Below are 26,801 nucleotides of genomic sequence, written 5' to 3' on the forward strand. Positions count from 1 at the left end.
GTGCATAAATCATATTCCTAGAATATCAAGCATAAGGAGCAAGCTAATTTTGCCAAATAATGTAACAAAATGAACTAGAATATAAATACACTAGGAACCATTTAGGGAGCATCCTTCAACTCTTTAATTTATTTTTGGTTTCCCACAAGTATCCTCGCACTTGAGGCAATCTTGTCCGAGCTGGGAACATTTACAGGTATGTGGTGCTAACTTTCCTAGCGGGTACTTAAGGGGAATCAAGCTTCAACTCTTTAATATATTTATCCTTTCCTTTGCCAAGATTTGATATATTATTCTTTCTTTGCTTGTGATGATTATAAACTAATAATTTAAATAACCAACATGTCTAGCAAAACCAAAAAAACAGATTCCAGTAAATGGAGACAATGTCATATCTGTCTCTACTTTCTAATGATGCTTACAAGTTACAACCACTTGTAAAATTCTGCTACTAAAGGGTAAGAAAACAATGGTTCTAATTAACTTCTAAGATATTTATCAGAATAGGAGCAAATCTAATTCAAATGTTTCAACTGATTCAGAAAAAAGAAGAAAAGAAAACACGTTCTTAATTACCACATTATTTTAATACTCTCACGTACATATAATTCCAGCAAGAGAATCAATGAGTAAAATATGGCAATTTGACTGAAAAGGTATTGATATGATAAGTGTAAAATGTTCTTGATTACGGTAGAGTGAGGTCAATCTATGACAAAGAAAGAATATAACATAGCTTAACACTTCCTACTAAGATTTTATGTAGATTTCTAGCAATAAAATAATCAAGTTATGAATGTTGATGTGATGAGGAATATATCATGATGTTTGTTCCTCCATTATGGGAAGTTATTAAGTATTAATCAACTCCTCTATATATATAGAAGGAAAATATAAGACATCATAGCATTCATCAAAAGCTTAATAATAAACAAGAAAAAGGGTCATGATGTTAATGCATTGTCATGAATTGTGTAAACCAGTTTCAATGATGATTGGAGTTAACTTAGCTCTAGCTTTTGTCAATATACTTCTGAAGAAGGTTCTTAATGAAGGAGTGGATTACATGTCTGTTCTAACATATAGACAAGTAGTTTCATTTATCTTCATGGCACCACTTGCATGCTTCTATGAAAGGTTCCCAACCATTTTTTCTCTTCACTTCTTTCTTTTTAGAAGTATTGAAATTATGTATAGAAGATAAGACATAAGCTGTTTTCAAAATCTTTCAGGAAACAGAAACTAGAGGCTCCAATTATATGTCTCCTTTTCCTCAGTGCACTTATCGGGTAAGAATTTTTATATCTAACATTTATTCGGGAGCATATCTTTTGTCTCATAATTTGTAATACTTTATGGGTAAGTACTGAAAACTCTTAAACATGTGATTATGAGTTTGACTTCAGGATTTATGTGTATAGAAAGCATCATATTCCCCAAGATAAATCTCTGGCCTTATATATAGGTATTCAGAGAAACAAAAATTAACAAATAGTTTTATATTCTTAATTGTAATGACTACAGAAGAATTGATATTTTATAACCTTCTATGCTTACTTCATAATCATTAGTCAAAAGACTTTTGTTTTAAATCATGTGATCAATGATTATATAATATATGTTAAAAAGGGTGTGATGAAAAAGAATGGGGCTATATCATCATTATTCATTGTAACTAGTGAATAAAATTTCTTAAAAATGATGGTTGAGTTTATGAGACTCTTACTTAGTAAGGTTTGTGAATGGTAGGTATATATATGCAACTTTATCCCACATGTAGAGAATGTTTCTAGGATTTGAACCTACAATGTGATGATCAATAGGCAATAACCTTATCATAGCGCAAAACTATTACCATTTTAATATTTTATCTTTGGCTTTTCAGAGTAACAATGAGCCAGTGCCTATTTCTTCTTGGACTTGGATATACATCTGCCACATTTGCATGTGCATTCCTCAACATGGTGCCTGTGTTTACATTCATCATGGCACTGCCATTTGGGTAAGTTAAACAAAATCAAATTATAACTTGATTTGTTCATATTTCTGGTCTTTTAATTAGGCTTGAAATTTTTCTAGGATAGAGAAGGTGAACATAAGAAGCAAGGGTGGTAAAGCCAAAGTGTTGGGAACTTTTGTGAGCATTGGTGGAGCTTTATTATTGGTCCTTTATAAAGGAATACCCTTAACCAACCCACAATCACATCAGCACTTAGAAAACAAAGTTACAAGTGCACCAGCAACAGCCACATTAGAGAAAAGGATCATAGGTTCAATACTTTTGATTGCAGGATGCATCTTATGGTCTTCATGGTTTATCATACAAGCAAAGATTAGCAAAAAGTATCCATGCAAATACTCTAGCACAGCTATTTTATCACTTTTTGCTGCTATTCAATCAGCATTATTGAACTTGATCATGAACAGAAATATTGCCTCCTGGATTATCAAAGGAAAGATAGAAATATTGACTGTTATATATGCTGTAAGTGAAATCTTCACTATGGTATACTAATTAAGAATGTTCTTTTTTGTTGCAAAGTCCAAGTTCAAAGTATATATATTGGTAACTTATACAAACTTTTGCATTCAAACTTGTTGTTTATGCCAATCTAGGGGTTGGTTGGGTCAGGCTTATGCTATGTGGCAATGTCATGGTGTGTCAAACAAAGAGGACCAGTTTTCACAGCAGCATTTACCCCTCTTTTACAGATATATGTGGCTGTGTTTGATTTCTGTATATTGAAGGAAGAAATTTACATGGGAAGGTTGATATTTTTTATGACTCTACTTTGATTTCCACCCTTATTATATTCCATTATATTACCCTTAATGTATATCCATGTATGTTATAAGCAGTGTTGCAGGATCTGTGTTGGTTATTGGTGGCATGTATGTTCTTTTATGGGGGAAAAGTAAAGAGGGGGAGCAATATATCATGAAGGATACTCAAGCAAATGAACAAGATGTAGAATGTCAAGAGCAATGCCCAAAATCATAATATATATGAATGGTTTTCATACTAGTCCAAATGTGCCCTCTAATCTTGGGTGGACATAAAATTCTGAATTAATTAAAAAATGACATGTTCTAATTCCAATAAGATTGAGTTTATTAAATTCATATTTTTTAATTAAAGAAGAAATATTATCTAGTGTATAAGAATATTCCAACTCATTGTTGGGAGTAACAAAAAGAAACTATTATTGGGAGTTTATTAGACTCATTCCTGCTATAGGCCATTGGTGATGAAGATTAAATGAAATATCACTTGACTAAAACTTCAATATTTTGGTTATATAAATCTTTTTTTCATTTATAAGCTCTTATACTAATGACATTTTGTTTAATGTGGTACTTCAGATTTAAGTATACAAACAAAGGTTAACAAAAACAGAACCCATAAGTGAGTTAAAACATACAGATATTTTGATAAATGACATTGAACTCTAGGTTCCAACAATGATTCTTGCACACAAAAAATTTATTATTACAAAGTGTAAGACCAATTTGATTGTCTCCATGATAGGCAATATTAATTTGATGTACAACAATATTCAGCATATAGTAAGTTTCTTCTGAGTCATGATGTGTTATCATGTACCATAAACCTATGAAGGATTCCAGATAAAAAATTGCGGGAAGGATTAATCCCTAACCTAGGAAATAGTATTGTATATGTGGCTATGTAAGGTTTGTTTAACTTTTCTTCTAGTTTGCACTTGTTGGAAAGCCACATAAGAGGATTGCAGACCAACAACTTCAACTCTACCTGCTATCACCACACACTACAATGGTTACCAAGATTTTGTTATTAGCTTATTATTCAACAATTTTGTAACTAAATCATCTAGAAAATACCCACCAATTTAAAATCCACAAAGTACAATGGTTACCAAGCTACTACTTTATTGCTATATAAATCATCATATGCTTTGTGTAATTCTTTGCCTGCGGACTCAGAGAGAATCAAGAGGAAATATTTAATTAATAAATCAATAGAAGGTAAATATACAGAGTACAATACCAAGGACTAAGGAGCATTGCATGAATAGCAGCACTAGGACAAATAACTAAAGCCACAACAATAGAGCTGTGACATTCTCTCCCATGGCTGGCAGGAATGTTACATTTACATAGTATTTCTTCTCTCAAATAAATCACATACTTTACATCATCATTTTTTCTCTTTCTGTCTCTCCCCTTGACCTTATATACTATCCAATAGTTCCTATTTCCCAATGGGGGTTAGTGCAGCTAACATTACATTACTCTTTTAGCAGTGCCAAAAAAATACTCGGTCACTAAAAGAAAGCAAAATTAGGCTCTAAAATAGTACCTATAAACAGAGAAAATTATGAGATGCTCATCAAAAAATTGTGGCCTGGTGTGCGAAGCTTCCACCTAATGGGGTCTGGGGAGGGTAAATGTACATAACCTTACCCCCACAAGTAAATATGTCATTAAGCAGCAACTTTATCATTAAGCAACAACTTTATCATTATGCTGAGACTCACCCTCTCAGCTTAAAAAATTGCACGTATGATTTTCTTTTTCACTTTAAAAAATTCCAGAGCTCCCATTCTCTTTGTAGGCAAATTATCACTGGAGTATAACAGATATGGTTTTCTGTAAATTGTTTTGATCCTCCTTAATCTGTCAATATGATATCTAGCAGAGTTTCTTTTTATTTCCAGTACAATAGCTTCCTTTAGCAATGGCCAAAAAAATGGTTGATTGCATTTGATCAACCTTTCACTTCCAACAGTTCAGAGACAATGTCTAGGAATTTTCCCCTCTTCCATTAGTACTTGGATAGCTGGAGATGTTCTGTCATCTTTGGAAAATTTAAGTATTGCATCTATTGCAATGGGGTAATTTTTATCATGTGGTTCTGGAAAAAATCCTGAATGGACCATCTCTTTGAAAATCTCAAATGCAGAGGTCAAATTCAGATCAGACAGAAAAGCACTTAGCAACACAACATAAATGAAGGACTCAGGTTTCATTTCTTTCTGTTCCATCTCACGTAAGTACCGGACAGCTGCAGTGGGCCTACTGCATTTGCAAAGGCCGTGAATAAGTGCCATAAAAGCAATTCGATTTGGAGAACAGCCTTTATTTTCCATCTTATTCCATACTGAGAGAGCATCATCGGGTCTTTCTGCTCTGCATAAACCATCCACCAAAGTTGTGTATGTAATGACATTGGGGTCCCTGTCCTCTCCAGTCATTTTGGAAAGAAGCGCCATAGCCTTATCAACAGAACCACTTTTGCACCAATTATCTATAAGCAGATTGTAGGTAACAACTGAGGGAGAAAGACCCATCATAACAATCTCATCCTGTAAATTTTCAGCCTCTGTTAATCTGTTGGCCTTGAAGAGCCCTCTTATCAATATATTAAAAGTAACCACATCAGGACAGTGGCCACGAGAACACAAATCCCTGAATAATTTCAATGCCTGATCGACCTCCTGAATCTTGATCAAGCCACCAATAGCCGCAGAATAGGAAACTACATGAGGAAGGAATCCTTCTTGAACCATGTTTTTAAGATAGTTGCATGCTTCTACAGCCCTCCCATGATCACATAGCTCTTTCACAAGAAGGGTGGAATGTTTAATCCATGGTTCATGCCCACAAGAACGCATCAACTTCAACATATCGATGGCTCCTAAAACATCCTTTCTTTTACATAGGCATCCATAAATTGAGTTGTGAGTGAAATGAGTTGGTTGAATTCCCGCTTTTTCCATCTCTCTCAAGAGCTCAAAGCTTTCTTCCAATCTATTAGAATGACAGAGATCATTGATCAGATTGTTAAAGATCAAGACATTTGGTTTACAAGGAATTTGTTGCATATCATGGAAAAGGCTTAGGGCAAGGTCCAACTGACCACTTTTGAGTAAGCCATCAATAACAATGTTAAAAGAAGTGGTATTAGGAGAAACCAATATCTTGACGCCAAAGAAACTGTCCATCTCATCACCACTACTGGATTTGCTTTGAATCATCATTTGAAGAAGGCGATACGCTTCATCAGTCGACCCATCATCCACATAACCATTCAAAATAGCATTGTAGATCAGAACAACGGTTTTGTCATCTTCCTCTTCCGGAATTTCCTCTAGTAATTTCACAATCATAGTTCTGTCAGAAAAAGATGATAACAACTTCGTAACAATTCCAACATCAGGCTGAATACCGAATTCCTTCATTTCCGAAACTAAACTCAATGCTTTGTCAGCCTCTTTATTCCTGCACAGCCCTCCAATGAGAACATCATACAACGAAATGTCAGGAACGAAACCCGCCTTGAGCATTTTATCAAACAACTGGAGCGCCTTATCCACACGTCCCTCCTTCACAAACCCATGAATCAAAACACAAAAAGTCTTCTCATTTAATCTCATCCTTTGTCCCTCCATCCTCTCCACCAACTCAAAAGCCTTATCCACCTCGCCCCACTTGCTAAAAGACAACACGAGCATCGCATAAACACGCTCATCAACCCAACCCTTCTCCTGCATTGTATTATAAACACTCAAAGCTTCATCAAACCTATGAGCATTGCAATAAACTTGCATCACCGGTGTTAACGTAAACTTATCAAACTCAAACCCCAACCCACGCATCTCCTTCAACCTCATCTCCATCAAACCAACATCCCCACCATTCTTAGACAAACCCTCCAACAAACAATTATAACAATAATCATTCGGAACGCAAAGACCCTTCACACGCATTTCATCGAACAGGTGGTTGGCTTCTTGATCCAACCCAAGACCAGCAAGACAACGAATGAGAAAACCCAATGCACCAGGTGTGAAGTAACAATTAGAGTTAGGAATATCAAAAGCTAACATTTTTAACAGCGCAGTTTGGCGGGAACGTAACAAAATAGAAGCCATGGCATTGTAGGTATAACAAGTGTGATGGAAATAAGGGTGTTGGGTAGAAGCCCAATTGAAGAAGGTATGAGCGAGTTTCCAGGAGCGTAGGCGCGTGAGGACAGATTCAACGAGGTGAGGAGTGAGGGTGGGAGCGAGGCGCGTGAGTTCAGGGGAGTTAGGAATGAAGGGTTGTTTGGTGAAGATAGAGATGAAGGAATTCAACAGTGATAGTGTTTCTGTGTGAGAATGAGTTGTGAAGAAAGAATAGAGAGAACAGAATTTGAGTTTGAGTTTGAGTTTGTGGGTTGAAAATGCCATCATCATCTTCATTATTATCACTCACAAGATGGAGAATCAGAACACTATTGCATAAGTTTGAGTCATGTAACATGCCATGGTTGATTGAGTATTATTAAGGACTCATTTGGCTGCTTGCACTAAATTTCACTTCAAATAATAACTTTTTTTTTATCTATTTTTAAATGCTTTACCTCAATTTTCAAAAATATTAAATTGTTTCATGATTTTATGTTACTATGCTCTTGGGTCGTTAATATAGTGATACAAGGCTCTACTAAATTCTTAGAAAAATCAAAAGTTAAAGTTTTGATTGTTGTAAACAAAACATGTTGGAAGTGACAATTGATCGAAATCTTTAGTTATCCTGTGGTATGATAATGTAGGGTACATATCTATTATACTATAGTATGTATCATGAGTTATAATTGGTTGAAAAAATATTTGAAGTTGAATCATTTAAGTATTTTTCTCACCAATCATAGGTCATGATATATTGAGTGACACAAAATGTGAACTGGGGATGTGTTTAGGGTCGAAGGTATCCAAAGCCTAGTTAACATGCAACCAACCTGCACCCCAAGCCCAAAGCTTAATTAGCTTGTTTCACAACTGTTATATATACAAGTGTCTCTCTCATTAAACAGTTTCTAAGTAATCCCTTTCTTAGACTCATGTCATTCGTAATTTCACTTTTAATATTTTAATTCAATTTGTCCTAATTATGCATATCTTATTTTTATTTCAAGGAGTATTTCTTATTGTCCCAAGTTTTTATAAACATATTTGCCCTCATAAGTTCTTGTTTTACAAAATAAAAATTATAAAAACTCTGAAATTTGCATGTAGAATTGAGCAACCATTACATGTTTAATTTTGCCGGATGTCCTATCTAAAGAGAAGAGTACTAAACAACTGAATTACATAACAAAGTAAATGAAAGTGTATTTGAGGCTCAGGTTATACAACTGGCTCAAAGTGCAAAACAAAAGCATGTCAAACCCTCTCTTCCAATGACTATGGAACTGATATTGATTCCAATAAAGCATCCACATATTCTTTAAGTTTCACTTTTGTAATTGCACCTTCCCTTCTGCTTTCTGGAACTTCTTGTCCATTATTGAAGAGTATCAAAGTTGGTAGTCCATAAACTTTATATTCTTCAATTAGCTTTGGGTTGGCATCATGATCAATCTTTACAACTGCTAATCTGTCTTCATATTCCTGCAATTGTACAAAAGAATTCAGTTCAGTAAAGTTGAGATCATTAGGAACACTTAACAATAGCTTATAGGAACTTCATATTAATAATCTGACAAAGTCAATGAAAATTCTGTTGCATGGTTAGAATGCGCCAACCAAAACTATGTACCTCTGATTTAAGAGGGCATTGGATCACCATCAGAAAATGTAGGCAATAAGGTGATGGGGGAAAATAGTTACAAAGTTGCAATTTTAGAAATTCAAAATATGGCATGTTATAGTCAAATTTTAGTAAATTATGTCCTTAAGTTCACTCGGTACATTCAGGTTATAAATCATTCCAAACTATTCCCAACATTAATGCAAGTAATGCCAGCTTCAAGTATGTGCCTGTATGCGGGTGGATATCTCTCTGTCCCTCTCTTTCACTCTATAAACTATTAGCTTTTATGGGAAAAGTAGGGCTTATTTTGTCATTCAGGCTTTATTTGGATTGGTGGTAAAGGATGGAATGCGATGACATGGAGCAGAATAGTTTATAATTCCGTTCTCTGGGTTTAAAAATTAAGGATGGGATGGTATTTCGATCTTATTCTACTCCATACTGCACTTTTTCTTCCACTCGAAACTGAAGGATGTGGGATGGAACAGGGTTTTTACTTGTCATTCCATTCCATTCCATTCCAAACAGAAAAATTATCTCACCAATAATATGGAATCGTCTATTTATCTCATTTCGCTCCACTACGGTACTAACCATCGCATATCCGAACAAAGCAGTAATTGCTCTAGCTTATCCAATGGTGGTAATTGTTAAGAATGAGACTGCATTAACCTAAAAATGATGTAAGATGAAACCTAGGTATTGTACCTTTAGGTGTTTGTGGTGCTGTTTTCCAATAAAACATGTTATGCAACTATTACACATGCTATATATTATAATTTCATTGTAGAACAACACAACAAGCACATAAAAAGCAACACATAAGTTCTGTCCAGGGATAAAACTAAAATGCTCACAAATTGTCCATCTCCAACCAATACAATAAGCTCTCACCCTATCATAAAAGGAAGAAAAAATAGAGTATTTTTCCCCAAAGCCATTCTTGTAATGTTACAGAAATTACCCAAAACCTTTCTAAATTCATTGAAACAAGAGTTGCATTTTACATGGTCTGCTAGTAGGGATTGAGTAATGAGTAAGTGTTATTCTACAATTCACCATTAGATTTCAAATGAGATTAACACAACAAATAATCATATTGCTTAAATCTAGCAAAATCAATACACGACAAATTAATAAGAGTAAATAATCATTTGAGTCCTCATGTTTTTTCGCCTTTTGAAAAATGAAAAATCCAAAATTTTAAATATAGGTTGCATGTTTAACAACATGGTGGGACTAATTTAACCATGAAAATACTAATTTGACATATATTTAAAAATAAAATTGGATGATTTTGGTTTTCAATTTTTGAAACTGGTAAGATCGAAAAACAGGAATTGAAATGAGTATTTTCCAAAAAAAGAGAGACCTGAGCAAGGGATTGAATAGCGGGAGAGATGAGTCTGCAAGGGCCACACCAATTAGCAACGAACTCAACAAGAACGGGACGATTAGCTTCCAAGACAGTATCTTTGAACTTGGTCTCATCGATCTCAACGATACCAGAACCGCATCTCACTGTGAATTGAGGAAGTGCATAAGAATTATTCCGGAAGCTGAGTTTTGTTGTTGTTTTAGTGGTGAAAATAGTTCGAGAGGAGAAGTGAAAGAAAGAACATTGAAGAGAGGAAGAGGTAGATGGAGATGAAGCAAATGTACGAAATGGAGGGAGTGATGATGAAATGGAAATAATGGAGTCCATGCGTTAGTTTCAAGTTTCAAGTTTGAAGTTTCAAACCCAATCCAATACCAAAAATTGGGAGAGTTGAGATGAGGTGAGAGCCTTCGTGGATAATGGACTTATCATCTTTCTACCAATCATGTCATTATCACCTTAACCTCTTTTTTATACTTACAAATTGTTTACGATAGAGAATTTCATATACAACCAAATTTAATATAATAATTCATAATAAAAGTATTGACAAAGAATATACAAATGATAATATTTTTTGATAGTATTCAAATGTTTATATATTAAAGTGAAGTTACAAATTATATTGTGTTAGAGATTGAGATTCCAATAGAAATAAGTGATTTAATCAAAGAGTTATGTTAAAGATCGTGGACTTACCATCACGTCTTAACTCAAACACAAAACATTAGATCTATAAGTTTGGTTGCATTTGACATAACAAATGTGTTAAAAAAAGTTATACGTTAATATCAAATTATACATATTTTTTAAATATGTTAGAAAAATTTAAAAAAATATTTTTAGTTTATGCAAATCGGCCCGCAACAACACGCAACCCGTTTAGGGCAGGTTTGGGCTACAATTTATTATGCATAAATTATATCCGGATTTTTAGCCCAACCTGATTTAGCCCAAACCCGATACGGGCTAACCCAAACCTATCCAGATAGCCTGTTTTGACACCTCTAACTCAAAATCATTATCATTCATACAATCACTTGTCACTGCTAAAAAAGGATTGATACCTTCACAAAAATATTATCTTGCTATTTTAAACTCTTTCTCCCCAAGTTGCAAGCTAGTCATTTGTAGCCACAGGTACAAACAAAACATTTTTGTACAACAAAAACTCATCAAGTACCATCTTCTTTTGATTATACAAAATCTATTATTATTATTTTTCTACATATTATTTTATAATTTATTATATATCTTCATAAATTAAGAATATTATTTGTTTTTTCACAAAGATAACATCATTTTATTCTTCCTTGTATGTTTTGTTTTTTAAAGGCAAATATTAATATGTTAGAATTTTTTTATTAAATATCTCTATCAATTCACTCCTTAAAGCATTCATCATAATCACTTGATCACCTTACGATCCTGTTAGTATATCTTATTTGAGTTTAGCTAATTTGTACTCCAGTTTTGATATGGAAAACCTATTTGAATTTGAAATGCTTTATCCAAGTAAGTTTGATAATAAACTTGAAACTTGCATCACTGATATGCATAACAATTTTAAATTTGCTTTTTTGAAATCAATAAATTTTCATATAAGTTGGTTAAAAGTGAAAGACAATTTTTTAACTATTAAATTTATCTTCTTATGAAATTAGTAATTGTTTTTGCGTGCTCCGACATAATTATGAAAAAAGTATTTTCACTATGAAAATTGAATAAAAATAGATTGTGTAAAAAATGAGAGATGAATATATAAATGCTTGTGTAATTTAGTGCATTTATATTGAACAAGAAATATTCAATAATATTGATAACGAGTAAATCATTCAATGATTTTAAAATACAAAGTTATACATAGATCAATTATAAAGTATATAATTTATATGGTTATATATGTTTAAGTTTTGGGATTTTGGCATTAGTATTTCTACCTTTTTATATGATAGTATTTATTATTTAATATATTTTGCACATCCCAATTCCAAGTCTTAGATTTGTAGCTCCTTGCAACACCATTAATTTTAGGTAAATTGTTATTTTCATTGGACTACAATACAAGTTCATCAACCTCCATCGGAGAGGGAAGCAGATATGATGTTCTATAATCGATGTCACTCTATGTGCCATAAATTATAAATGGTTAGAAAAATATTTAAAAATTAAATTTTAATTTTAATTTAAATATTTTTTTTAACCAATCATAAAATGATGGTATATGAAGTGACAACACAACCAAAGAACATAATATATTGCCTTGAGCGCCAAACTCCTCTCCAGTAATGGAGACGACAATGAAGTAAAAATACACATAAAAATTAAAAGATAAAGACATTTTTATCCTTTTCATTTGCCCTGAATATACATTTTTACCCTTTTCATTTGCCCTGAATATACATTTTTACCCTTGAATATTTTTATTGATGAACTTGTAGTGATTTGTTCTCCTGAAAGTGCATGGAATTACGAAAGTGAATATTAGTGGGAGAAGTATATGGAAATGGTTGAGCGATGTATCAAGGCCAAAACAACTATTTTTCCAACCGATTCTCGTGAAAAATCTCTAATTTATAGAAAAATTTAAATTTAATATGCTTTCCAAATATTAAAATATTCAAACACAACGAAAATCTATTAAAAGTCCAATTATAAAACTTTATCATCACATCTCCCATATCATCTTCGATGATTGATATCACTCCCTTCGAGAACACTACTATGATTAATTTGTAGCCTATAAAATATAAACCCAAATTAAAATCCAAATAACGGATATTACTAATACCAAAGTAATTTCATGTATCGCAAGTATATGCATACATGAGTACTACTATATTTATGTCTAGCCATATATATATATATATATATATATATGGGAATAGAGTATCTCCTGATATAAGAATATAAGTTATCTCCTCATTCAAGTAACATTTGTAATTCACTTGATTACATGATGAATATACATACACATTTCAATCAATTCCTTCTTTTTTCCTCTTCTAATTTATTCTTCTTCTTCTTCCTCTGTTTTCTTTCTGCACACAACACGACTCATCTTCTTCTCATCTTGTTCTTCATTAGTTGCATAAGGTATAGGATTTATGCTTAAGGATTCAACACCAATTGATAGTTACACTTGGAATTTATTCTTCTACATTGAATCAAGGTTGTTGAAATCTGAGTTGTCTTGTTAATTTCAAACAATTATCGACCTTGAGAGTTATCAAAACTTGAATTGACTTATCGATTTTGGGTAATTGGCTACATTGTATGTGTATGTGAAAAAAGACTATGACAACCAAATCAATATTTATACGAGTGTGTTTAAATGAAGGAGGTATAAAGAATAAATTTTCATTCCTTTAACAAGTGTCATCATCATAAATGTCATAGCGTTGTCATTTTTATCTCAAACTAACCGTGTTAAGAATTTGGTCTATCTCATCTACAATGGTGAACCTTTCCACTTCTCAAGCGAGGTGTCTTGAAGAAAGGTTTTTGAATGTAGCGATCACGAACCTAACACTGTAATATTGTGGTTTGGTTTCTAAAGTCAAAATGGTATATTTCATTCATTTTGTTTATAAGGTATGTAAAATAACTCCTTTATTAATTTTCCTTTAAACGATGTCAATATAGACTGTATATCTTGCCTTTGAAGTTGTACATAGAAACTAGAAATCCATTACAAAACTATAAATTAATTAAAATATTATTTTTATAATAAAGTTATACTGGCAACGCCAACCAATTTCCGTAAAACTATGAAAATAAATTAACTTTCAATATTAAATATAATATATATATACTTAATATTTCTGATATGTTTAATTAATGAAACACATAATAAATTATTATGCTGTTATCCCCCTATCATATCCATTTAATGATAGCTTTGATATTTTTTTTAGTATAATAAAAAATATTTCTCATAATTTCTCATAATCACATTATGGTTAAGAAACTAATTTATGGGTAGCTCGATATTAATATAATTAAAATACATTTCAACTATCTGTTTGGGTGAAAACTTAGCTTAATTGCGTCATTGAAATTAAAAACAGTACAGGTCGTACCACATATTTATTAGACGGTAGTAGGGTGTTTTTTTTCTTCTTTTGGGCTGCTTATCGCCTTCAAAAAATGGGAACAACATTATTATTTTTTTGTTTTCCCACAAATATCTCGCACTGGAGGCAATCCTGTCCGAGCCGGGAACATCCATATGTATGTTAGGCTACCCGGATTCTTGCTTAAGAGAAATCAAACATGTACCACTCGAACCAACGTCTGTTAGTGAGACAACATTATTTTGAGAATACTAAACTTTGTCCACAGTTTTTACAATGTCTTTTATTAAAGGTCGATATTTGTATCGACATTTTTACACTTTTTATTAACAGTAAATATTTTGTCAGTGATAAAAAAAAAGGTTTGGGCTATATGACATTTGCATTTTGCATGGCGTGTTCCACGCGGAAAAACATGTACCCAAATTTTGAATAGTGTTATTAACTATAAGGGAAAAGGGCCAAAAGGATGTGACTAACCATAATGGGAAAATTGAAATCATATTTTTTTAATACAATAGTCACTTAAAAACATTATTTGCCAAAATGGACTCATTTTTTATACTACCTACCAAGAGTATTTATAATTTTTCGGATAAGAAACTAATTTATTTCATAATTTGTATATATTTATCCCAATAAACATTACTTCTACTAATCAAACTATCAATAATAAGAAATTAGACCAACTCATTATTGTTTCCTTCAAATTTTAGTTGAGAAACCATTATAGATCATCACAATTTCCCAATAACTCAATTAGTTAGAAGAGAATAAAGTATATAGATATAAGGATATAAATTATTTACTCTCATTATCAAAGTTATGTATCTTATTTAATTATTTTTTACATAAATATTTTTAAAATTAAATAAAATAGTACACATACCACAAGAACGAGATAAGTCGGAAGATATTTTATTTTGGAGAATTTGTTTGGAGAGTGAGAAGGGAGGGGTAAAAGAGGAAAGTGAGAGTTTCGAGTGGGGTCCAGCACCCATGTGCCGCTCAATGATTAGACCCAACCCCTGTTCCTTCTTTCTTTACTCTCCCTCTCTATTCAACTCAACCCAACCCAACCCAACTCATTAACCCTAAACCCTCTTCCATGTCTAACTCTGACGGCACCACTAACGGCGTCACCAACATTGACCCGAACCAACGCCACACCCTCTCCGCCAAGAAACCTCCTTCCAAGGACCGTCACACCAAAGTCGACGGCCGTGGCCGCCGCATACGCATGCCAATCATATGCGCCGCACGTGTCTTCCAGCTCACACGTGAGCTAGGTCACAAGTCTGACGGCCAAACCATCGAGTGGCTCCTCCGTCAAGCTGAGCCTTCAATTATCGCCGCCACCGGCACCGGTACCACTCCGGCCACCTTCTCTTCTCTTTCTGTTTCTCTCCGTTCCTCTGCTAACTCTCTCTCATCTCCTTCGTCTACTTCCGATCATAAATCTCTACTCTCTACTACTCCGTTCATTCTCGGAAAGCGTATACGCACCGATGACGATGCTTCTGTAACCGCTAAAGACGATGTCGTTTCTGCTGCCCCTGCTGGACTTTGGGCTCTACCTGCTAGGCATGATTTTGGACAGATTTGGAGCTTCGCTGCTGCGGCGGCTCCTCCGCCGGAGATGGTGTCAGTTTCTCAGCAGCAACAAGCTTCTTTCTTCCTTCATCATCCGCAGCACCAGCACCAGCAGCAACAAGCAGCTATGGGAGAAGCTTCGGCGGCAAGGCTGGGGAATTACCTTCCTGGTCATCTGAATTTGCTAGCTTCGTTGTCCGGAGGACATGGAAATAACGGTCGGAGAGACGATGAGCATCATTAATCAGGTAATTCCGGTGGAATTGGAATTTGGTGGTGGTGATGGTGGTGGTGGTGTTTTCTTGGTATATATATATAATTTGTGTATGGCTATCGTTTTGTTGTGTGTGCAATTCAGAAAATCAAGTAAACTATTCTAGCTAGGGTTAGGGTTTTCGAATGGACAAGTCCATATCACCAATGAAGGAATTCAACCAATTAGGTTCTTAGAAGTTCAAAATTTGTTTAGTTTGTGGGGTTTTTGCTGGAGGAGAGAATGTCAGATTATCACTATCAATGTATGATGATGATGATGATGATGATGATAAGTTGCTACAGGTTGAGGCTGAAAGTGGTTTTCAGAATCTTGATCAGTATACAAGTGATGTGGAATTGGTAATGTTGTTGGGGTAAACAATGATGAATTGCATTGTAGCCTTTGCTTCACTTTCACAGTGGAATTTGAGTTGGGTCATTGTCCCAGTCCTTATTGGGTTATTGTTGTTTGAAGTAGGTGATTAGATTATTTAGTGCTTTCAAGCTTGTGAGAAATTGTGTTTCTCATCTTCAACTGTTCCTCCCAAATTGTTGGAGGACCCTACAATTGGGGGCATCTTTTAAGGGATTGAGGTTCATTCCTAATGAATTTGGCACAGCTTCTGGTGAGTTATGCTCTCTCTTTCTCTCTTCCAATCACGCGCTCGTTGATGGTCTTAGTTGTAAAAGATGAAAACTTTGGTTGAATGTACTACTCTCTATTACCTTTGTTTTTGAGATTTTTATTTTGTTTGCAATTCTTAGCCATTCCTTAGATTGATCGGAGTGAGAATAATGCTTTTTCTTGTATGTAAGTGGATTGTTCTGGGTGCCAGTGATGTGAATAAAACCATCTGTTTCTTTATTCATTATCTCTACTTATCCCTACATGGGACCCAACTCTGCAAGATGTTTCAATTTTGAATGGTTATTTTGATTAAGTTTGCTTTCTGCTCCTAATTCTCATAGCGTATTTAATATGAGCCATTTAAGGAATCCAAGATAGCATGTTTTTATTGTAAAAAAAACATTTTAAATTCAATATAGTAAAACACCAGTTTCCAATAAAAATTTGCTATCTTTGATTTCTAAACCAATGTTCCAAGTTTATTAGTTAGCACCACCATATTATAGTAATTCATTTGGGTGGAGGGATAACATCTGTTTGGCTACATTGTGTGTCAGTGTCAGTGCCACTATCTTGTTGCTCCATGTGAATGTTAAAAAAATTAAGTTAATAGATATGAAATCATGTCATTTTTAATTTTATTTTCTTGATCAATCAAACAAGAGTTATACAGGTCAGGGGGTGACATTATTGTAGGATAGCTAATGTTTTTCCGATTGAGGATTTGAACTTTCCAACATGTGTTTACACCCTTGGATCATATACACTTTATCAAATTAAGGGTGAAAACACTTTTGCTTGTTCATTCATTTTATAGACAGCATCACTTTAGAGGAGTCTTTTGAGACCTTCGTCATGTTTTATTTGTTGGAGCACCTTTAATTTTCTGCTAGCTGTCATTTCCATGGTACTCACTCTGGGAACTTGTACTCTAACTTTTCAGTATTTAAGGAAAGATAAGGTTAGGTAGACAACCTGTTTTCATGCCTTAAAAAACATCTAACCTACAACTACATGGTATGGTTACTATTTTTGACGTTTCACCTTTGGTTAAAACAGATGTGGTGTTGGTGCATTTGATTCAATAGGGTCAATCTGGGTTTGGTGCTGCAATAAAAACTTAGTTTTGCCAGATATGTTGTATCTCAATAATGACACCTTGAAGGTGGTTGTTATCACTTTGGCTTTTATTGCCACCCCATTGGAAACTACCATATTCCTCTGCTCCCTGTTTTCCCCTATCCTTTTTATTATCTTCCCCACAAAAGGACACACAATGCTGAATACTAGTTGAAAAAAGATCACCTGAACCCTTGATCTTTTGTCTAACATAAACAATTATTTTTAATGTGTGACTACTTTTCTGATTTCATTCAATCTTCCACCAAATTTAAAATTCACTTGTAAGATGCCCAGCATCTTTGAGGCTTTTAACTCAAGGAATTAGGAGGTGGGCCTAACTGGATATGTGGTATCTTGTTAAATTTAAGTGCTTTTTGCAGTGTTCAGGGAAGAATTGCATTCAACATTAGCCCCAAAAAAGAATTTTACTGCGTCTCCATGGCCCAAGCATTTGTAAATAAAATCTCATTTTCTTGGTTCAGGTGAGCTGTTGAAAAAATGAGTCATCATGGGTAAGTGATTGTTTGATTTTTACACTGCTTTACTACAGGAAGAGTGATACAATGTCTATCTTATCCAAACTGTAATTTATGATCTGTTATACAGTACTTCTTTATTATTGTCTTTTAGTATTTTACTAAGATGAGGGAAAATTAATTTGATACAAAGTTTACTTTAGTTGTATATAGCAGTATTTATATTTTTATGTAATTGATTATGGCAATATTTTAAATTAAATTTTGAATCTTTATGGTTAATAGAGTGATGTACGGGTCTGAAAGGAGATAAGAATAATTAGACAAGTAGAGATTGAGAAAGTGGTAGATGTTGAGGTACCAGCTCATAATTTTGTTTATCTTGAACTTTTGCGTGTCTTTATTATTGAGTTTAGGGATTGCCAACGTGTTGTTTTTAATTATTGCTATACAAGAGGGTCAGCTCCTAATAATTGATGGGTCCCTTGAATTTAATGCCGTGGTAAAATAAGTGAGTAAAAACTTAGCTTATAATTTTGGGACCATAATTAAACTCCCAAACGATGAGTGTTTTTAACATTACTTGGAAATTGATTGTGGACCTACATTGCACTTGGGTTACGTAATTGGGTCATGCAATCTCAGGGGTATATAACTCATACCATTCATGTGTCAAAATGATTTTAATCTAATTCTCAATACATCCTTATTGGTACTGCGGTACATGGTTTCTTTGGTTTATTTAGTGAGAACATGCACACGTGATTAAACAGTATTTGTTTCAATTCTTCACCAAACACTCAACCACAACAACACAAGGGTTTGGGTGAGTCAAGTGTATCATTGGGTTTTCATAATCAAAGCAAATAATGTTGATAAAGTGGGTTTATAAAATGGTTGCCCGGTTGGGTTTGGATTAACCAGATTCGAGTTTGAACGTGATTGAGACTTAACAATAGTCAAGATTCTGTTGTCGTAGAAAAAGTGAATGCCTTATATTATATCCCATAACATGATTGGGATTTGGGAGTCTAAGCAAACTTGCACGCAACCATCTTTACTGATCTGGATCAGAATAACCTTAGTACATCTATTAAACATCAATGGATGAGATGAAAAGAAAAAACTAATTCATTCCATTAGAATATCATCTCATTAAACCGGAGGGAAGGAAATTATGGGGTTTGAAAGTGATTTACCCAAAATAAAAAAGAAAGGGGTTAAAGTAATATATGGATGGAAGAAGATAAGTGGTGAAAAGTAAACTTATAAGACATGCTGATTTCAAACGACAATTTCACACCTTTTTTTTTGCACTCCATTTTATTGTCATTATTACTATCCTTTCATTGACTCCTCTAGCTTCATCCTCTTCCCTAAAGGGAGTTTGTTGAGCTGCGGAGTCAACAACTCAAGCATGTAATATTTGTCAATAATTAATTGAAAATAAGATCTTAGATCACATTTCCTTTATGTTCCAAGATTAAAACAAAGCATAAAAAGTTTTCCAGTATACTCCTCATTTGGGCATGGTTAAATCCCATCAACCTGCCCCCAATTTTTTCTCTCTTTCCTTTGCAAAGCTGCATCATAGGCGGATAAATCCAATTTATTTATCGACAAACGAAGATTCTGCAAGATCAATGGCTCGGACAAGGGCTGCAGTTTTGTTCTCACACTCTCTTTGCTCATCAGCTGGATCACTGTCGGCCACGATTCCTGCTCCAGCCTGGAGATGGGCAATCCATTCTCTCCGTTTGCTCACATCCTTGTAAGAGTACATCGTGTCAAAACGAGTATTTGTAGGGAAAACCATGGTCCTCAGAGCAAGGGCGATATCCATATCACCGGTAAAAGATATGCCTCCAAACCCCCCACTATATGGCCCGCGTCTTGCTACTTCCAACTGATCAATCAACTCCATGGCTTTCACCTGTTTTATAGGGCAGATAATGAGAACAACTTGGGACCAAAGTCAAACAAATATTGCCATCTTAACTTGGCAACAATCAACATTAAGAAAAGGTATGTATGTTACAGCCATGGAGGGTGCTACAAGTTACCTTCGGTGCTCCGCTAACTGTACCAACAGGTAGTGCAGCACGCAATGCATCCCAACATGTTAAATGATCTAGTAACTCCCCAGTGACCTGCAAAGACAGGTTAAGTGTCACATCATATTAGACAAGTTTCTTCACTAAATTCATTCCTGTCATCCAGACAGGAGAATTTGAACTTCCGCAGGAAACTAACAAAAAACAACTAAAATCAAGCAATGGATTCCATATAATTCTAGTTTCTATGGAAGTGAAAATTGCAAGATGAAAGAAAATTATGGGAAGAATGAAAACTTTTAATGGGCAAATTTTGCAAGGTAGAGCGAGGTGGTAGACAATGAAGAGCCTCAAGGAACACACTATACACATATTAGGAGACATCATGTTATGAATCTACAATACAATGTCAGTACCAATACCATAGTCAAATGGAAAGAGTTGACCTCAGAGGAGTCTGTGTTTCCAAAGGGGATTTTAAAAAATAATTTCTGTATGCATGGAGAGTGAACAAGAAAATGGAAGAAAAACTTACTTTCTAACCAATCACAAAAATCAGTAATTCAGAATAGAGGACAAATGAACAGAATCAGAAATGCAAGAGGTACTCCAGTTCATAAGGTTGTCATTTTAAAATTTTGCTGTTTGCAAAAGAAGTGAATGCTTAGGAAATTCAACCCATAAACCATCAACACCTTACAGCCCTTAGATTTATCATTTATGAAGTTTGAAAGGAAAGATTCTATCTAATATATACTTACAAATGCTCATAATTTTCACTGAAGAACTTACCGTTGAACTTATGTGCATAACATGGGAAAAACGCTCAATATTCATAAGCTTTTCAACTTGAACAGAACCAGGTTTAGAGACCTGCATATTAATCATGTATTAAGCACATGGCTAAGACAATAAAATAAACAAATTAAAGCACCATGTACGATTTAATAAAAAAAAAATAGGATCACAAATACCAAAGCATGAACAAACTATGAAATGCACATAAAGATATAGGTTTGATAGCAATAGTATATGTATTGTGAAATTTTGATTCCTTCAACAAGGTACATGAGATTGAAATATTGTTTTGCACAAATCATGTCTTCTTCAAGCTGAAGCTCATTGATGTAACTCCATTGTCTATGAAAGGAAGGTTAATGTTGAATATGAAGATTTTGAGCATCATATGATTCATATCAAAGAGACATTTCTATGAAAATCACAAAAAAAGAGGCTGTCACCAAAGAATGTTATAAAGTCCAAGATAATTTACATCAGCATTCAATGGAGTTTAATGAAGTATAGGTGACATGGACACATGGTAATGGCAAAGTTTCCACCAGAATTCTATCCTAAATGCCAATACATAAAAAAACTGCAGAAGTAGAAGAACTAATAATTTCTCAGGAAAATTTGCTGAAGTGATGTGTGTGTTGAAGCTACCAAAAACATTGGCATCAGTAGGAGCCTTTCATGAATCAATAATTTCAAATGAGGATAAGAAAAGAAAGAGAACTTTGAAGCAGCCCAAAAGGAAATTGAACAAATGATAGAAATTAAACAGCAAGGAAGCCTACATATGGGTCATGTCAAATGAGATGACTGGTATGTTTATTGTGAAAGTGAGAGGAGCAACTACTGACCTTGAATATTGCATGTTGTATTAGGATTAAGATATAAAGACATGTGAGTTTTTTAAATGATTTCTGATCTTGACTATCCACATAAGATACAATGCTAAAAATTGCCCAAGTCATCTCTCACAATAAAACACGTCTCATTTGATAAGCCCAATATAATCCTGGAATTGAAAACTGCATACCTTTCCAACATCATTTCTCCCCAAATCAACTAACATTACGTGTTCGGCACATTGCTTTTCATCATTCAAAAGTTCTTTCTCCAACATGATATCTTCTTTTGGTGTTTTCCCTCTTCTAATAGTCCCAGCAAGGGGACGATTAGTGATTTTTCTCTGTCAACAAATACATGAAATGCCTATTAATACTTGTAAACATTAACAAGAGTTTAGAGAAAAGGCAGAAGCCTGAAAAGTGTGCAAACAAGAATAAAACCAGCTATAACTAAAATTATTTATATTGTGGAGGAAGAAAAAAAGATAATGCCAAATATTTGAGTGATTGTGCAAAAGGTTACCTTTTTCACCCTTGTAAGAATTTCTGGACTTGAAGCAACCAAAATAGATCCTCTGGCCTGATAACAGCATATATTCAGCATATATTTGCATAAGTTAGATAATGCACACTTATAAGATACCAAGTCAGGGGAAGCTGGCAAACCTGCAAATAAGTCATATATGGACTAGGATTAACAATCCTCAGGGCTCTGTATACTTCAAATGGGTCTGCAAATGTTCGCCGCTCATACCTTTGACTTAGTACAATTTGAAATATATCACCAGCCAATATGTGCTCTTTAGCCTGCAATACGGCTTTCTTGTACTCCTCATTTGTCATGTTTGACATACCCAGTTTAGGACCAAATAGACGAGTAAGTAACTTTATTGAACCTGCAGGCAGCTTTGGGCTGAAATAGACATTTTGAAATGTACATACATAAATTAAACCTAACAAATAAAGGAAATGCCATCATTAACCTTACAACATTGTATTGTTAAGCCAAGAATAAAAAATGAAAAATAGAATACTTCACTCACGTGATTATATCATGCACCCGAGACACTAGAGTTTCTAACTGCTCCATTCCATCATTGAGGGCTTCCTCAGGAGAAGAATATTGATCTAACCGGACCCAATGAATCACAAATGCTTTCTGGGTTGAACAAAGCTAACATCAAAGGAAATAGAAATATTCTCCAAGACAAAACAGTAAAGCCTATCAGTACTTTTCTTTGAATTGGCTAGATGCAGTCATGGCTTTCTCCTAAAACATGGTGATAGCAAAAGAAGGAGTAAAGGTGGAGTGCTTATAATTAACATGACATGCATTTGAATTTGATAGCAGATTTCAGTAAATTATCTCAATTATTCAACTTAAATGGCCAGTCCCATGTGTGTGTGTTTGTGTTTGTGTGTGTCAGAGAGAAGGGGAAGCATGTCATCAACTGTCTTTTAACAATTATTATTATGGTAAGAAATGTGAGTAGAGTCACAAATTGAAGCAGAAATCATATTTGGACATACATATGGTAGATACAAAAGTACCTTTTCAACATGATCAAACACAATCACATTATCATAAAGGCCCAGATGAATATCAGGAAGGCCTCTATCATCCACTGGAGCAGTAAAAAAGGGAAGTTTCTTCTTTTCTTGATATCGCATTGTGTCGTAAGAGAAATAACCCACCCAACCACCTGGAGAAAGAAGAGGGGGAAAAGTGAAACATATTTCAGTAAAATCAATAAAATTGCTCAGTTCTACTGATAGGATATTCGCTATTATAGTTCACAGTTAAAGTGAGCAAGAAATTTGGAATATCCTTAGCTGGGTGTGAAAATGCACAAATAGCTTGGCCTGTACTTTGACGTGTGATGTGACAAGTACCCAGATCTATAAGTTAATTATAGTTTGACATGTAATGTGGCAAGTAGACGGATCTATAAGTTAATTGAAGTTGGAAAACAAACCAAAAATATCAATAACAGACACGAGTGCTATCATTTGTACAATTCAACATCAAAATGGAAAACATATGGGACAGCTATTTTCATAGGGTGGTCTGTACTTGTTTTTCTTCTCGCCTCGACCCCTCCCCCACAGCCAAACAACCACAAGTCCACAACCACTGCACACATAGATCAACTGCCGTCACCACCACTGTGGTCGCCTAAGCTACACCAAACACGGACACAGATAACTCCACACGGGAAATATAGGTGGATGACTGAGGATGGAGGATCGCAGTGGGGTGGCAAGGATCAGACCTATTGTGACCCATCACCTTCAGCCACCACCATGAACATAGTAAAAAATATGAACAAAAACAGAGGGAAACAGAAGGAGGCCATAGAAAGAAAAAGAAAAAGCAGATGCCAAGAAGTGCAAAAAGTGTTTAGCTTTTCCTTACAGACAATAATCTGATATTAGAAAGCCATATAATATAATTCAGAAATTACAAGGATTAGTGTATTAGATTTCAGATACCACAAAACGCTTCTGGAAGTTGATCAATGAGTTGTGGATTCCACTTCTCCATAATCCTACGAGGAATCAACATAGGGTCCTCAACAATTTCCTCAGTCCTGCGACCTGAAACATGATCCATAACAGTAACCATGTTCTCCTTAGCAACAATTTCCATACTTGGCTGAGCTCCAACCACACTGTACCGTCCCTAATACACACAAAAATTCAACTCAAAGCCTCAAATAATTACACAACAATGAACTGAGATTAGTACTTACGATATTAGAAACCTGATATCCAGGTTCAACGGATTCAAATAGAAAGCTAGGAGCATCTCTTTCATCTTCCTTAACTAAACACCTATAAGCTAGAACAGGTGTAAGATGATCAGAAAATATGCATCGGTATAGAGGTATCAAATTCCCTTTCTTCGATGCTTCCATGAATTTATCAGCATTGTCAACTGCATCACGAATTCAGTTATCAATATGATAAAGTTACACAAACATTTTCAAATGGAATGAGGAAAAGTAAGTGCAGAAGAGAACCTAGTGAAGAAGGAGCACGAGCTGAGCATCTAAGGCGGAGAGAAGCGGGACGAGTGGTGGTCAACCTGGATCGACGGAATGCGGCGGTGGCGGCGGTGGCGGCGGAGAAAGGTAGATGAGGAGAAACGGTTGAAATGGTTAGGGATTCCATGAGTGTCATTCCATACAAGTCTTCTACATGACAAAAAAATTCATGTTTAAATAAGTCTTCCATGTTTATTTCTTTTTATGGGTCTCAAATCCATAATTAATCAACTTATTTTTGCAATTTTTTTTTGTACTATCAAACTATCTTTTACTTTTTTAGTAAAAAGTTAATCACTTTGGAGAGATATGTAGATTATTATTTAACAAGTGTTGTTTTTAAAGATTGAATCATTGGACTTGAATTTAATTGAACATTAAGTTAATACAGATTTCTACTGTTCAAGAGGATGGATCATACTAAATCATCTAATTTGATATTACTTACAAATTTATTATTTAGATTGATTTACTTCTTCACCCAGATGAATTGTTCTTAAATAATTTTATCAGAATTAAATCAATTATAAAGTTCACAAGTTTATTCGATTATACATACACCCAAACAAACTTTTTGATATTCATTTATATCATACATTTATTACAAACTTTTTTACCATATTTATATGTATAAACTACTAGTAAAAATATTCAAAATTTTAATATTATAACTTTTTGCTTTACTTATATCATTTTCAATGCCTATTATAAAGAAATGGCTCTTACACAGTATTATTAAACTCTAATAACTCGGTCAGTACACTAAGTCAACGAGCTACTGGTTGGATCAATAGTCAATGGTTGGACCGATTAACTTTATTTATATTAAAAATTCTAAAAAAAATCATATTATTTAATAATACTATATTTTAAAATTAAAAATATTATCGTACCCAATTAAATAGCCAACAAATAATATTTTATTGCTATAAAATATCACAAACAAATTGAAAAAAATCATCAAATAACAAGTATTATGCTTTAGCTGCAACAAAAAATGCACATAAATTAAAATTTAATTAAACAATGAAAATTTTGTTATAATATAAGTTAAGATATGATAAATATTGTTTTGATTGTTCTTTAAATTATATTTTTCATTAACTCAAATAGTACAACTAGTTTAACCATCCAAGTCGCTGATTTTATATTTAAATTGTCCGAGACGAACTAAATCAATATAATTTTGATACAAATTTAATTAGATGAAAGACTCAAACGGGTCATTAATATTATAACCAAATTTTACTATTATAACATTTATGACTAATTAATAATAGTGTTTTTACATCTCTACCTCTTTCATTAATGTCATAAACAAGTGTTACTATTATATCATTTCTAACTTATTAATTTATGTTAATTGAGTATCTCTTGGTATAAGAAGATAAATTATCTTCTTCTGTCAATAAAATCATGATATAAGTCATATTTCATCATTTTCTATAAAAATATTTTTTAAAATAAACAAAATAGCATACATGTCACATTTTTACTGATCAGAGGAGATAAATTATCTCATGATATGAAAAGATATATTATTCTCTTTATGGGAAATATGTTTAAATTTTATAATATAAATTTAATTTTATATCAATATTATGAAACCTGACCTCTGTCTCGTCGAATTGGACAGCATCATAATATAATATATTTATGTATTATATATTATTAATTAAAATAAATGAATAAAATAATGTTTTGCATTAAAATTAAATACTAAAATTATTTAAAAAAAGAACCGACCCGTAAAACCAAAAAATATCTAAGGTAGTATACATGCAGGTTGTGGTCATACTTTTGTAGTTACCACCTGTATCAGTGTATGTGTTGTATAAGGCTATAAGTCTATAAGGTAGTCAAAGACTCAAAGCACAAAACACAAACAATGAACGTATTGAATGACACTATTTAAAGGAAGTTAATGTTTAAAGGTATTACACTAGGGGAGAACTTCATACCACAAAGCCACAAATAAT

The 26,801-nt window shown here is 33.8% G+C and overlaps 5 protein-coding genes across 7 annotated transcripts; 2 read left to right on the forward strand and 3 right to left on the reverse strand.

Annotated features, from left to right (window-relative positions):
* Window positions 901–3,104, forward strand: LOC109335952 (WAT1-related protein At3g30340-like). 2 transcript variants are annotated; one of them, XM_019572232.1, is made up of 6 exons: window positions 901–1,137; window positions 1,233–1,289; window positions 1,886–2,002; window positions 2,080–2,485; window positions 2,617–2,768; window positions 2,860–3,104. In XM_019572232.1, the coding sequence occupies exons 1-6, from the start codon at window positions 947–949 to the stop codon at window positions 2,999–3,001; spliced, it is 1,065 nt and encodes a 354-aa protein (XP_019427777.1). In that variant the 5' UTR covers window positions 901–946; the 3' UTR covers window positions 3,002–3,104. The 2 variants fall into 2 exon arrangements, with proteins under 2 accessions (XP_019427777.1, XP_019427778.1); XM_019572233.1 differs by having other exon boundaries at window positions 2,868–3,104.
* Window positions 1,405–24,976, reverse strand: LOC109335951 (anthranilate synthase alpha subunit 2, chloroplastic-like). Of its 2 annotated transcripts, XM_019572231.1 has the most exons (13): window positions 24,799–24,976; window positions 24,529–24,713; window positions 24,269–24,458; window positions 23,327–23,478; window positions 22,819–22,934; window positions 22,442–22,688; window positions 22,299–22,355; window positions 21,964–22,116; window positions 20,934–21,014; window positions 20,151–20,237; window positions 19,663–20,020; window positions 4,716–4,725; window positions 1,405–1,415 (listed from the first exon to the last, which is right to left on the reverse strand). In XM_019572231.1, exons 1-11 carry the CDS (start codon window positions 24,956–24,958, stop codon window positions 19,697–19,699), a joined length of 1,752 nt encoding a protein of 583 aa, XP_019427776.1. In that variant the 5' UTR covers window positions 24,959–24,976; the 3' UTR covers window positions 1,405–1,415; window positions 4,716–4,725; window positions 19,663–19,696. The 2 variants fall into 2 exon arrangements, with proteins under 2 accessions (XP_019427776.1, XP_019427775.1); XM_019572230.1 differs by lacking the exons at window positions 1,405–1,415; window positions 4,716–4,725 and having other exon boundaries at window positions 19,503–20,020.
* Window positions 4,732–7,273, reverse strand: LOC109335950 (putative pentatricopeptide repeat-containing protein At5g08310, mitochondrial). Its single transcript, XM_019572229.1, has one exon. The coding sequence runs from the start codon at window positions 7,224–7,226 to the stop codon at window positions 4,770–4,772; it is 2,457 nt and encodes an 818-aa protein (XP_019427774.1). The 5' UTR covers window positions 7,227–7,273; the 3' UTR covers window positions 4,732–4,769.
* On the reverse strand, window positions 8,019–10,333 carry LOC109335955 (thioredoxin X, chloroplastic). Its single transcript, XM_019572235.1, has 2 exons — window positions 9,932–10,333; window positions 8,019–8,417 (listed from the first exon to the last, which is right to left on the reverse strand). Exons 1-2 carry the CDS (start codon window positions 10,262–10,264, stop codon window positions 8,211–8,213), a joined length of 540 nt encoding a protein of 179 aa, XP_019427780.1. The 5' UTR covers window positions 10,265–10,333; the 3' UTR covers window positions 8,019–8,210.
* On the forward strand, window positions 15,038–16,728 carry LOC109335954 (transcription factor TCP7-like). Its single transcript, XM_019572234.1, has one exon. It carries the CDS (start codon window positions 15,122–15,124, stop codon window positions 15,848–15,850), a length of 729 nt encoding a protein of 242 aa, XP_019427779.1. The 5' UTR covers window positions 15,038–15,121; the 3' UTR covers window positions 15,851–16,728.

The sequence above is a fragment of the Lupinus angustifolius genome, chromosome LG20, assembly GCF_001865875.1.
Source record: "Lupinus angustifolius cultivar Tanjil chromosome LG20, LupAngTanjil_v1.0, whole genome shotgun sequence".
Lineage (NCBI taxonomy): Eukaryota > Viridiplantae > Streptophyta > Magnoliopsida > Fabales > Fabaceae > Lupinus > Lupinus angustifolius.

Coding starts and splice junctions, on each gene's coding strand:
- LOC109335952 (XM_019572232.1), top strand. CDS start 947: ATGATGTTAATGCATTGTCATGAATTGTGTAAACCAGTTTCAATGATG. Junction 2,486..2,616: donor TATTGACTGTTATATATGCT/GTAAGTGAAATC, acceptor ATGCCAATCTAG/GGGTTGGTTGGGTCAGGCTT. Junction 2,769..2,859: donor GAAGAAATTTACATGGGAAG/GTTGATATTTTT, acceptor TGTTATAAGCAG/TGTTGCAGGATCTGTGTTGG.
- LOC109335950 (XM_019572229.1), bottom strand. CDS start 7,226: ATGAAGATGATGATGGCATTTTCAACCCACAAACTCAAACTCAAACTC.
- LOC109335955 (XM_019572235.1), bottom strand. CDS start 10,264: ATGGACTCCATTATTTCCATTTCATCATCACTCCCTCCATTTCGTACA. Junction 8,418..9,931: donor CTATTCAATCCCTTGCTCAG/GTCTCTCTTTTT, acceptor GTACAATTGCAG/GAATATGAAGACAGATTAGC.
- LOC109335954 (XM_019572234.1), top strand. CDS start 15,122: ATGTCTAACTCTGACGGCACCACTAACGGCGTCACCAACATTGACCCG.
- LOC109335951 (XM_019572231.1), bottom strand. CDS start 24,958: ATGACACTCATGGAATCCCTAACCATTTCAACCGTTTCTCCTCATCTA. Junction 22,689..22,818: donor CGGGTGCATGATATAATCAC/GTGAGTGAAGTA, acceptor TGTCTATTTCAG/CCCAAAGCTGCCTGCAGGTT. Junction 20,238..20,933: donor TTATGCACATAAGTTCAACG/GTAAGTTCTTCA, acceptor CTGTCTTTGCAG/GTCACTGGGGAGTTACTAGA.